At 32.0% G+C, this 12,896-nt stretch overlaps 1 protein-coding gene across 10 annotated transcripts in view; it reads left to right on the plus strand.

The window, feature by feature from the left end:
* Positions 1-12,896, plus strand: part of Pcdh15 (protocadherin related 15) — an 802,311-nt gene that overhangs the window by 524,430 nt on the left and 264,985 nt on the right. For all 10 annotated transcript variants that reach the window (XM_033766616.1, XM_033766617.1, XM_033766618.1 and 7 more), the window contains one exon: positions 6,169-6,301. In XM_033766616.1, the coding sequence (XP_033622507.1) occupies positions 6,169-6,301 (133 nt within the window). The remainder of the gene's footprint in view (positions 1-6,168; positions 6,302-12,896) is intronic.

Consider the following 12,896-nt stretch of genomic DNA (forward strand, 5'->3'; position numbering starts at 1 on the left):
AAATGTTCAAGATGGCAATGATGAATGTGTACTGTATACCTAAAATGTACCAATAAACTTAATGATAAAAATAGAATGAATTATAAATGCAATATTATTTATTCATTAAAAATGAATGAGTGCACACCTCTCGCTAGATATATTTGCAAGAATATTGGATAACTTCCCCAGATTCTTTTCTCAACTAGATAATATTTCTTCATATATATAGGCACTTCTGTTTAAGAATTCCACTTTTGACAGATTTTTAAATTTTATTCTCTTTTGCTGAAAATGGAGAAGTAAATACAATGAACATTGAATATTTGCAAACATATCAATAAATTCCTAGCAGTGAGACACATCAAGGTAACTGCCAAATTGCCTTTAATAAAACTTAAAAATGTGTCTGACCTGGGTGTCATTGTGTTGTGATTGCCATGACTGAAGTGTTTTAAATAGTTTTATTATTGTAGTCTTGCCTGATCTACTTGTGATCCATTCTAAGATCCTTCATGAATGCCCAAACACTCCAATAGTACTAAACTCTAAATATACTATCCTTTTTTCTCCGTTCAGTGAATAGAATACTTAAAATAAATTTAATGTGAAGTATCAGTTCTAATATCAGTTCTAACAGTACAAAGTCAGTAACAGCTCTCTTTCACTTTGGGACCATTGCTAGGCAATAAAATAGTTACTTGAACACACATGGCAGCATCCCATCACCTGGAGATGGCTACTTAGTCACTAATATATGGGTTGCAGGTATATGCAGTGTGAATACCCTGAATGAAAAGATGATCAACATTATAGCTGGGATGGAAAGAGAAGATGTGATTTGTATTCTACTCAGGACAGCATGCATGCAATTTAAAACTTAGGAGTTGTTTATCTCTAGAATTTTTCATTTACTCTTTCTGGACTGTTGTTGAAGGTTGAAATGAGTAATTGAAACCACAGACACCAAAACTAGAGACTGGGAGAGAAGGAGACTGTGGTACTTATGGAATAATATGTTATATTCCATAATTTGCTCAGCTCCTATTTGCAAGTTATATCACAGCCTTGCCTAACTAAGCCATTCAGAAGATGATTGATACAATAGCATGTTTTTACTGAGTAAATTGTACTTGATTCTGCTATCTTCAGAATATCAGAATTAGGTATTTTCAGTGATACTAAGCATATTGTTGATCCAGCCTGGCTTTTTATTTTAAAACAATGAGTTACATTCTAAAGGATTATCTTGTAATGTTTGCTCAAACATCACGTGACACCTACATGTAATAAAATGCATACACCTTTATTCTACCTGCTGGGGTAATGTCACTATAAGATAATAATATTTGCTATTTTCAGAAGAGAAATTAATCCTTCAAATTGAGTTAATGAATGAACCAAAGAGTTCTGAGTCTTTGCTTTGAGTACTTCCGTTATAAGGAAGAGTTTATTTACAAATTATGGACATAAAAGTATAAATTTTTATCTATTTCCTTGAAAAATTGAGCCAGAAACAGTGCGATTTAAATGTGATTAAAATACAGAAGGCTTAGAGAAAACTAAGTAATTTGAGAATTCACTTAAAATATGCCTTAATTATGATTAAAGTAGTTAAATTAAATGGAAAAAATAAATGTGATTAAAAGTATCAAAAACAATGGCCACAACACTCAATTTTTTTGAAACTCACATACTGTTTTTTCTCAGATTGACAACTTCAATTCATAAAGTGACAGAGACATTGAGCCAATCTGAATTAACTCTTTTATGGATCCGATATTCCAACGTGTTAAGTTTATCTAAAGGGGTGAATGGTACAATAGTCCCCAGTTGGGTTTTCAGTATTTATTTCAGACTTTAATAAGAATAAAAGTAGAGACAAAAGTTAACAAAACTCATATGATATTTGTGGATATTATTTATTCCAATGATGTATATGAAAGTCACTAATGCATATGTAGTTCAATTAGATTGAGTAAATGTTTACTTAATCCCAGAGTGAGTAAATCACTTCTATGTGGTATTTATGAAGACACAGAGAATCAAAGCTAGCCCCATCCCTAAACAGCTTGCAATAAATTATAATAAAATGATTGATACATAATATCACTTTCCTTTCAATTTATTTTTATGAAATTCCAGGCTTCATTTAATTAACATATTGCTAAATAATTCACACTTCAATTAAATATTTTCCATTGTGTATATATAGTCTTTGAAATAACTTTGCATGATCTACTTAACATTCATAAAGATGTGAGGAATAAACATTCATTTATTTTACCAACAGTTTATAGAGTTCCAACAAATCTAAATCTCCTGAGGAGGCATTGCAAATATAAGACAAGATGAGATGTCTTCTGTCATGGCATTCGGTAGGAGGCACAGGTGAAATTGGGCATGCAGTAGGAGATATATGCAAGAGTTGGCTCACATGACAGGAACGATAATGTGATATCCAAGGAGGGAAAGAACATAGATTCAGAAACATGAAAAAACACTGTTATGGATTGTGAATGATACGACACATTCATATCAACAACCTGCTTAATTCCCCAATTTTTTTTTTTTTTCCTTTTCTGAGACAGAGCTTTGCTATGTAGTGAAGGCTGGCCTTGAACTCAGTAGTATTCCAGGCTGGCCATGAACTCTCAGAGATCCTCCTGCCTCAGCTTCCTAATTGCTGGATTACAGGCTTGTGTACCATGCCTGGCCCTTAGTTCCCAAAATAAAATTTAAATCAATAGGTATCGTATCTTACAAGTCTTATCTCTCTGGCTTTAACTCCTATTTTTGTTGCATTTATACTCTTCTTTTTATTGGTATTAAATACAGTTTTCTCATTTATTATTCTGTGAGTTGCACATGTGTTATCCTCTGTATGTAATGCCCTGTATTTTACATGTAAATACACCATGCATCTTAAAACCCTGCCCCTGAAACTTGCCCTGAGTGTTTTTCTCTGATCACCTATGTTTAAATCTGAAATTTCTGCTCCTATGAATTGTTTTATGTAATTTAAAAAAGAAGAGAATTTTGTAGCATATTATTGATAGGAGACACAGGAAAAACTACAATACATTTTCTTTAAGTGTACTAAGAAAAAAAATAAACACTTGTAATCTCTATTATAGAAACAAAATAGAACTGTAGAAAAACAAATAAACATGTTTTACAACGTTATTGAACAGGAAATTGTAATGCAGGTTTTACAATTTGTAAATAAAGCAATATCCTTTGTTAATGATTATTACAATGTCAGAAAATTTTTACATCTTGTGCTTTTACTGGTAACATTTTAAGTTAAAGCAGTTTAGATCTGCCTTCTTAAATCTTTGTTCATTTTATTCTCATAAAAGTACTATAGATGAAATTGCTTTCATTGTATAAATAAAAATGTTATAACTTCAAAATATAAGACCTAGACTTGAGATAATTTATGATTTTCTGTAAATGTGCATACATCATTACAAACTGAGGATGGTTTATATTCACAGACATAAGTAAAAATTTCAACATGTTTCCCAAATTTGTTCTTGTGAGATAGAAGGAAAAAGATTAAGCACATTAGTATAACTCAGAAGCCTTATTTTTTCAGGTTAGCTGCTGTTGCTCATACATTTAATAACTTTAACCCACTTACTTTTTCTTTCTGATTTTGTAAATCATCTTTTGTAAAATTATTCTTTTAGCTAAATGTTAAGAGGCTTCTGAAATCATTTGATTATCTGAAAAATACATTTTTGTTCTACTTTTACATTTATTAAGAAATAAAAAAGAAAACTGTTTCATTTATAGAATTGGATATTTCTTTACATCATGCTGACTATATTAGAAAAATAAAATTTAGTTTGATAGATGCTCAAGTTTATACATTTAGGTCTGGCTATAAAATGTAAAGATGGAATGTTAACATAAAATATTGTTTATATAGTGACTTCACTTAAATGATGTTGAATTACTACTAATGGTTACAACATTAGTGTTATAATTAGTGTTTTTTTTGTACCAGGGATTGAACTTGGTTCCTTGTGCTTATGAGGCAGGCGGTGGATTTATATTGGTATTTAATTTTAGGAAAGCTAACAGTCACATTATGCTGACATCAGGGATAAAAAAAGAATATATCACTTTTGAAAGGCAGTAATCCTCAAGAAGCCTCCTGCTTATTTAAACACATTGTAAAGAAGTGCCAGGATGTTGAATTTGCAAAACTTTGAAATATGATCTCACTAGAAGAACTCTTAAGATCCAAGTCCAAGAGAGAAAAAACCTAATTAGCAATTAAAGCATTTGAATTGTTGTGGGAAGGAACAGACCAAGCAAAATTGTAAGGGCAGATGAAGGAGAAAGTCACGTTGGACCAAAGCTGTTCTGTCTTCTGTCCAAAATCACATAACAGCAGACAGGAAACTGCTAACCCTGGAACACTTGAGATCAAATCCTGCCATCAACAATTTCTGCATTCAGTTACTACCAAAAGTGCCGTAAGATGTAAAAGGGAACAGGTTCATAAAATAACTGTATACAAAAAGAAGTTAGTATATTCAGTAGCAACATAGGGAAGAATATGCATCTTGATGCTGCTGTTTGACTTAAACCATTACCTGAAAGGATATTATGTCTCCCTCAGAAAATGAATTCCTCTGTTTGACACATAAGAGGTGGGATTTTGCAATACACATAAGAATTTTTGTAACTTTCTCTTATTTTACTTTTAAATGAATACTTATACCTCTAATCTTTATGAAAAATATTCTTTTATTTTAAACCCGTGTAAATGTTCTAGTCTTAAGGACTAAATTTAATGATTGTTTATGTTAATTATTTCATATATATTTATGCATATGAAATAAGTAAAATTAGATTATTGTTTAATTACAACAACAAAGTGTGAAATTAGAGATAAAATAAGTACAGATATTTTAACTGTTTATAAAAGTCTAAAAGATTTAATTTAAAATAAACTTATTTTGGATAATATTGCAATTAATGCAAATGAAATTCTTTGAAGTCACTGCAGCTTTTCTAACTCTACCAAGGAAATATTCAAAAGCATTTTATACTCATGTATATTACAAAGCAACAAGCTATAGAACCAAATTTTAGTATTTATGATTTGTATTTCACTTAGAAGTTTTTCAAATGTAAAATTGTTTAATCCTAGAAAAATATTTTGTGACCATATCTTTTTTGTGTGATCATATCTTTTAATTGGAATACTTAACGAAAGTTTTCGACTATTTTAAGACATTGACCTTCAATAGAAATTATAACAAATATTAAAAATTTTAAACTAAAATGATCTTGATAAGATAATGTTAATGCATATGTTTATATGAAATGTGTATGTATTTCAAGATAAAGTACTATCTTTGTACATTCACAAATCTTCTTTATTTATGTTATGCAGCCTGTCTTCTTTAGAAAATTTTGCTCCTTGAATATCTTGAATATCTTGCTTTTTGTCTTTCACTGTGCAAAATAATTTTCAGCGTCTAGAGGTATCGAAAAAATTGATTATGTGAATATTATTGGTTTTTAAATCATGATAATAAAGTGTTTTCTTACCCTTCAAGAAAATTTCCTGTCAAGGAAGGATTTAATTAAATCTAATTTTTCTTTTCATGTCATTCTCTTTAAAGATTTAAAAACTTTGAACTTTATTTTTAACTATTTTATACAAGGATTACCTTAGGATCTTGATTCTTGATATACACTTACATTAAGCCATTGATGTCAGCAACAAAACTAATGAAGTACAGTCCAAAGTCTTTGTGTGTTATTTTAATCAATATTCCCTCTGCTAATTTAATAGAAAGAGACCCTGAAGGACAGCTCTTATACAATGCTTTTTGCTATTAAAAAAGCATTAAAAAATAAAGTCAGAAGTCAAGGCAAGGTAATTTATTAGCTTCATTGTACAACTACTCCTTTTTAATTTGCACTATTAATATAAGTAGAGAAATATGTAGTGGAGTCAATTCCTTTCTTTTACTAAGGTAATTTAATAAAATCATTATACTTCAGTGGTAGCTTTTATTTTTTCATTGTTTCTGCTGAATTTACTGTTTTCTATAAAATTTTATAATTTCTTGTTCTCTGAACCCTATGAATAAAAATGCAGTCTAACTTTAAATGTGCTGTAGATTTTTAAACATCGTTTTCATTTATCTTTCTTTGCAGGCACTCCATCTGCACAGTGTACATTGAAGTGCTTCCTCCAAGTAATCAGAGCCCTCCCCGCTTCCCGCAGCTGATGTATAGCCTTGAAATCAGTGAAGCCATGAGGATTGGTGCTGTTTTATTAAATCTACAGGTATTCACTGTGTGTTTGTGTGTGTGTGTGTGTGTGTGTGTGTGTGTGTGTGTGTGTGTGTGGAGGGGGGAGAGAGGAGAGGAATCTGTGTGTTTGTGTGTGTGTGTGTGTGTGTGTGTGTGTGTGTGTGTGTGTGTGTGTGTGTGGAGGGGGGAGAAAGAGGAGAGGAAGAGAGAAAGGGAGAGGGAGAGGAACAGAGAGAAAGAGAACTAATGAGTTTCTATTTGCGCATGCGGAGGGAACCTTGCATACTTGCCTATGTTCTAGTGAATGGAAATTCCATCTGGGAAGGAAAGCAAGGGTAATGTGGGTGGAGGGTTTCCACAGCTAATCTGTTCGATTGATTGCTACAATTGAAGTAATGCTTGGCTGGCAGGGATTAGCTGCAATCATTACCGGAGAGAATGAAGGGATTGTAAACATGCCCTTGAATATTTTGTGCTTTGCAACCAAAGAGTTTGCAGCTGACTATTATTTTCTGTCTTGGATGCCTTTGCCCAGCCGGATTTATTTTGTTGTAGTGCTGCATAGTGGAAATAACCTGAGACTCAAAAGCTGATGGTAGGCATTCTAATTCTGAGGCAGGCTTTACTTTATTCTTTGGCCATTGCCAAGTTTTATAAGCGCTATTTCTTGGTTTATTCATTTAGATGAAACAGGTAGGTTTAGCTGAAATTTTTATTTGTAGCCCAGCATTCATGAATTGTTTGCAGAATTATAGCTTGGCTTTGTTATTTATATACTCTTGAATAAGGCACATTTGAAGAGTTATAGCTGTTTCTTTGACTGAATGAGCAGCTTTAATTTGTGCTACAGACGTTAATAACTGTCATTTGCTCTAATAATCACACCAGACAAAATATGATACATTATTTTACCTGTTGATGTTAAGAGGACACAATTTATATTGCAAAGGAGGGGCGGAGGTTGCTGATACAAATTCAGGAGGCTAGCCGTGAAGGTTAAGAGAGATTTCATTGTGACAGTAGTAGATACTCAGCATTATTTTTTTTTTACCAAATGAGGTAAAACGAAGTTCAACTTTATCTCGCACAAATCTGATTTCTTCATGATGCTTAAATCCTGATTATGCATCAATAAAAATTTTGCCATAGAAAATTTGTAAAAATAATGAAACAGCAGTCTCATTTTGTAGATGTGGAAAGTAAACCTCATAAAAATGAACTGATGCCTAAGATTAGTTGACTGAATTTCCTTTCATATTTGAACATACCCCTATCCACTAAATATCAGTAATTATTATTGCTGCCAAAATTTGGTTACCATCACCAGATACTTCTCTGTGGCTCTCCCATAATATTTATCTTGTTCCTTTTCTGTAGGTAACTAGAGAGTTTGCCTTAATGTTTATTATGAAAATATGTAGGGCCAGAGATGTTTTAGCTTAGTGGTTTTGTTGCCTGCCTTGCAATTGCAAGATACAAATCTAATCCCTGATACCAAGAAAAGAAAGAAAGAAAGAAAGAAAGAAAGAAAGAAAGAAAGAAAGAAAGAAAGAAAGAAAGAAAGAAAGAAAGAAAGAAAGAAAGAAAGAGAAAGAAAAGCAAGCAAGCACGTAGAAGCAAAAATACATAAAGGGGAATATTAGTGATAAGGAAATTTGGGTGATTTTAATACCATTTAAAAGAAAGGAAAAATGTACGATTACTTTACCACTGAGAAAACAGCTAGTCAAATAATTATGAAACTAATAGTGGGATATGCATGTATAAGACATGTGTTTAACGAAATATATTTTGTCTTTAAATCTATGAAAATTTATTGAAACAAAAATGCAAAATAAAGTAAATCTTAAGTTTGTAAAATTAAAGTAAACAAATACATGTTCTACATTTAAATTTTTCTTAACACTGTTCCATGGTATAATTTGACTTTCTATGAGATAAAACATAATTTTTCTCTTAAAGTGGCTCAGGTTTATTTCACTAAATCAAGAAAGATCTCTGAATCATAGAGGAAAAGAATTATTCCTGTGCAGTAAAGATGAAAGGAGTTGATCTTTTTGTATGTCAGCTTTCTTGGTCACAAAGACTGACAAAAATATGTGCAGGGACACTTCTTGTCTCCCTTTGTGCTGCTGGTAGAAGCAAAAGAAAGGGTGCCAACTGCAGTGGCAGTCTCTATTAGAGAGAAGTAGGGTGACACCATCAAAGTGTTCTTCATAGGCCACCACCCACCTACTTTTGTTCATAATCAGCTGGGACTGAATTTAAGCCATTGACCTAAAACTTGAAAAGCTTTCATCAAATTACTCTTCTAAGGACTTCTAATAGGAGGATACATTAGAAGTACTCCAGATGCCTGGAGCCTCTCTGTCCTTTTCCCTTTTGCCCCTGCAGCACTATCTCCTGCTGACACACTGCTCATTTTAAAAGAATACAGAAATGTAAGATAGCAGCAAACTGACTTCAAGTTGCTTTGAGTGAGATCAAAATGGTTTGATTTTGGCAAGAATGGTTTCATTTTCCTTACCCCCTTTTCAGTATGTTCTTGTCATTCTATCTAAAAGTTGTTTGGGAAAGTGTGATTTTCCTTATTGTATTCATATTATTTTGATGGCTGCTAGAGTGATGGTATTGAAGAGAGAAAAATAAATAGTACAGAGACCTCTGCTCTATCAAACCTTGCATTTTAATCATGGCTATTGGTAGGCTTGGTTTATTTTCCTCCAGAATTGGTCAGATCTTGCTCAAAAAGTATAACCATATACTTCTGACCTGCTAGGGAAAACTTCTACAGCCATGTCTTACAAATCAAATGACCTTGGGAGCCAGTTGTGTTTATCTCTCCCCAACCCTTGGCTTGATATTAACATAATGGACATATTTGTACCACCAATGTTAGCCCAGGCAAAGAATGAGTTACTCCCCAAACTTCTGAACTTTTATCAGCACATCCCACATATGGAGCTGTGTTCTTCAAGTATTTAAATAAGACATGTTGACACCAACAGCTTTCTCCTCCTTTGCCTCTCTGATTTTTAAAAATCTATTTGCATCACAATACATATTAGCTAGTACTTCCAAAGAGGAAGCTGTGTTATATTCAAATGTATAGTATTCTCTTTTGCCCAGAGTATTTTTCACTTCAAAATTAACTATATATAGTTCACTTATTCTGTGACCAACTCCTTTCTTACACATAACCTTGTACTACATCATTGTCATAGTTCTCAAAAAGTAGTAGCCAGTACTTACATGTATATAACACAGTGTGAAGCATTAAGCTTCTTAATTTGTAATGTTCACTTATTTTATCAGTAACCTAGGTTATATTATAGACACATTCAAAAGCACAAAATCTCAGTGATTTATGATTGAAAGATATATTTATTATACTGTATCTCCAACATGAATCAGCTCCAGTCCTGTTTGTTAAATTTTTCTTTTCAAAATTCTAAAGATTTTTTAATTTAGGAAAATGTTCTAATGACTGGCAAACAAACAATGCCTAAATTCAAATCATAATTTTTCTTAGTAGACTTGAATAAATCAGAGTTTTCAACATACTTTCTTAATTCACATTATTAGTTGTCTAGTATAAGACCTTGATCATTCATCTGATTTTATTTCTAATTTGTGACTCACAAGTTGTGGTATATTACTGCAAGTCAGCTACTTTAAAGAGCTAACAGACAGTTCCAGCACGTTAATGTGATGTATCGTTTTGTTTGATCATCACCGTATCTCTAAATAAACAGATAAACTTTGCCTTATGATATCTGGAAAATGAAACTGAGCTGGAAACAGTTTATGAGCCAGAGTAATATTTCTTCTTTGATTCCTAAACTAGGACTCTTTTCACTACATCATATTATTTTCCTTTAGCCTGTGGGAAACTATGCCTGTTTGGGGGAAGTAAGTATATTTTATATCACTTTATTTCTGTATTTCCATGATTAATTTTATAGTACAAATAAGATAAAATACTTGAAAGTTTGAAAATATAACATTCATTTTTATAGCCTCAGGAAAAAGAATTTAAAAGAAATACAAATTTACTATTGATTTGCTCACATAGAGGTTATAAAGTAGAATATAGATTATAACCTGGATCAAGTACAGTCAAGCAAAATATTGAAATTCTTACCTCAGATACTTGTGATTGTTAGCATAATATTCCCAAGGAATCCAGATAGGAGAGGTCTCATATGCTCTTGAAGAACTTTGTCCTTGAGATAAATGAGGAAATTTTTATTGACCCAATGTTTTCTCAAAGAGAAGCAATCTAAAATTGGATAAAGGGAGTAAGACTATGGGAAATAATCCAAGACAAAACGGATAATTATTGTACCCAATTCTCAGACTGAATTACTGATTAGACTTGAATCAGTTCAACTGCAACAGGTCAAACAGCACTGAAGAGAATTCTCGTGGTGAAATGGACAGTTGGCAAGACAGCATGAACTGTTCTCTTGGAGGTCTTGTCTACTATCATAGGCCAAATAGAACCCATCTGGGTCCAAAAATCTCAGAGATGTGGCAAGAATCCAACTGGGCATTTGCTAAAGCATGCATCACAATTTTTTGTAAGCTAACAACAATTCCTAAGATGGTAGCTTTGGTTAGAGCCTCTTAATAGCGAATTTTTTTGAGGCCCATCCTCTTCCACACTAATTTGAGAGCCAGAAATGAGAATGAGAATATTATATACCTAATTCCAAATCCCTAGGAACAAAATTAGTTTTATTTTTTAAATTTTTTTTCTCCTTGAGTTTATTAGTACTTTTTAGGTATACAGTACAGTTACTTTCAGCATTGGGATCTTGTATCTTTACATGACAGGTCTTAGTTCTCAACAAAATTAATTTTAAAATTCACTGGAAATAATACAAAATAAAAATAAATTAAAAATAAGAAATCATATGAATAAGTTAGTTTCACCAAATAATGGTTATAGTATTAAACTGAGGGATCAATGATGAAGTATGCTAAATGCTAGAAATGGAGATCAATACAGTAGCCTGAGAAAAGCCTGTAAAAAATTAAACCATTTTAGTTTTTTTCTGAGTTGAAATTTCATGTTCAAATTGTACACAGAATAATGTAAGCCCACATATTTGTATTTACAAAGTAAAAAGAAGAGCAGTTTCAGGACATTTTATGAAGGTATATATAGGTAGTATTTGTTGATGAGAATAATTATAGCTATATACCACTCCAGTACTATATTTCCAATTTTAATAATTTCTGATATTACATATTCAGAACATTATAATATATACAAGTGGTGATCAAAATATACAGAAATGGACTTACCACTTTCTAAAGCAGTCCTGGAAGTCTTCTTTGATGAGAATATTTATGATGAGCTATAAAATACACAGCGAGTATCTCTGCCAAGTGTCATCCAACAGAGCAGCAGGCTGGTAAGAGCATTATGGTTATATCCTTATCCACCTTATTCACAGAACTCATTACCATGTGACTTCTAACTCTCCCCCCAAAACAAAATGACTGGAATGAAAAGTAAACATTTTGAATCAATTCAAGACCTCAAGGAAGCCACTCACAAAAAAGGACTTCCAGAACTGCATTAGAAAGTGACAAGAAGGCTGAGATAAGTAATGATCCAAGTGAGTGAGCGTCTGAGGGAACACACTGATAACGTAATAAAGCTTTAGAAGTATTCATCTTATTTTTAAATAACAACTTCTATTATTCTCAGACCTTGACAGTGTTTTTAACATGGTTTAAGATGAAATTCTTAGCCTTCATACTTCTGCAGACCCTCACACTGCATACTCATTAGTAGTGAGCACATACCTCAATGGAAAGAACACTTAGGAACAGCTGCTGACTCGCATGACCCTGTCACCCATTGCTTGTGAGGATATGCCAAATGACTATTCCAACACAATTTAAACAATGGGCAACAAAAACATACATGGGGAATAAAGTAAAAAAGCATGACAAGCCTGCACGAAGTATGTTCTTTTATAGGTAAAAAATTCAAATCAATAGGAAAATAAGTGGTGGTAATTAGTCCTTGATTTAGCATGAGTTATGTCTCTCACTTTTCCTACAACTTTTTATATTTACCTTGGCAAGTGGGTTTATTTCAGAAAATGAATGACAGTGGAAATAATGATTTACTTTACTATTGCAGTGTTGGTATTAAAAGCAAATAAAGCACATGTAGAATGTAAATCAAGTTAACAACTATAGTCTATATGCAAAGTACTGAAGATCTAAGATTTTAAATAATATTTTTACAGGCTTTTTAAAATAATTATACAAATAAAATATGAAACAAAACAACACAAAAAATAATATGTAGAGTCCATATGTAGTAGAAAAAACCAAAATGTTTTACATTGTTTCACACAAAATATTTCACTACCCTTTAACAGTGCTTGAACATCATTTAAAACAACCAAAATAACTACTTCATTTACAAAATATAATAAAGCTACCTTAAGGGAAAATGTAGAAAAATATATTTATATTTCTAAAGCCTGGCAATCATTTATTGTATTGAAGTGAATTAGTGAACCACTCAATTGTGTCGAAGGTTGATCTCACATCAGTTAGCTAAAAGCAAAAAAAAACAAAATATATATGTATGTATATAT

This window comes from Fukomys damarensis, unplaced genomic scaffold (genome assembly GCF_012274545.1).
Source record: "Fukomys damarensis isolate Sample0158 unplaced genomic scaffold, DMR_v1.0_HiC HiC_scaffold_20, whole genome shotgun sequence".
NCBI lineage: Eukaryota > Metazoa > Chordata > Mammalia > Rodentia > Bathyergidae > Fukomys > Fukomys damarensis.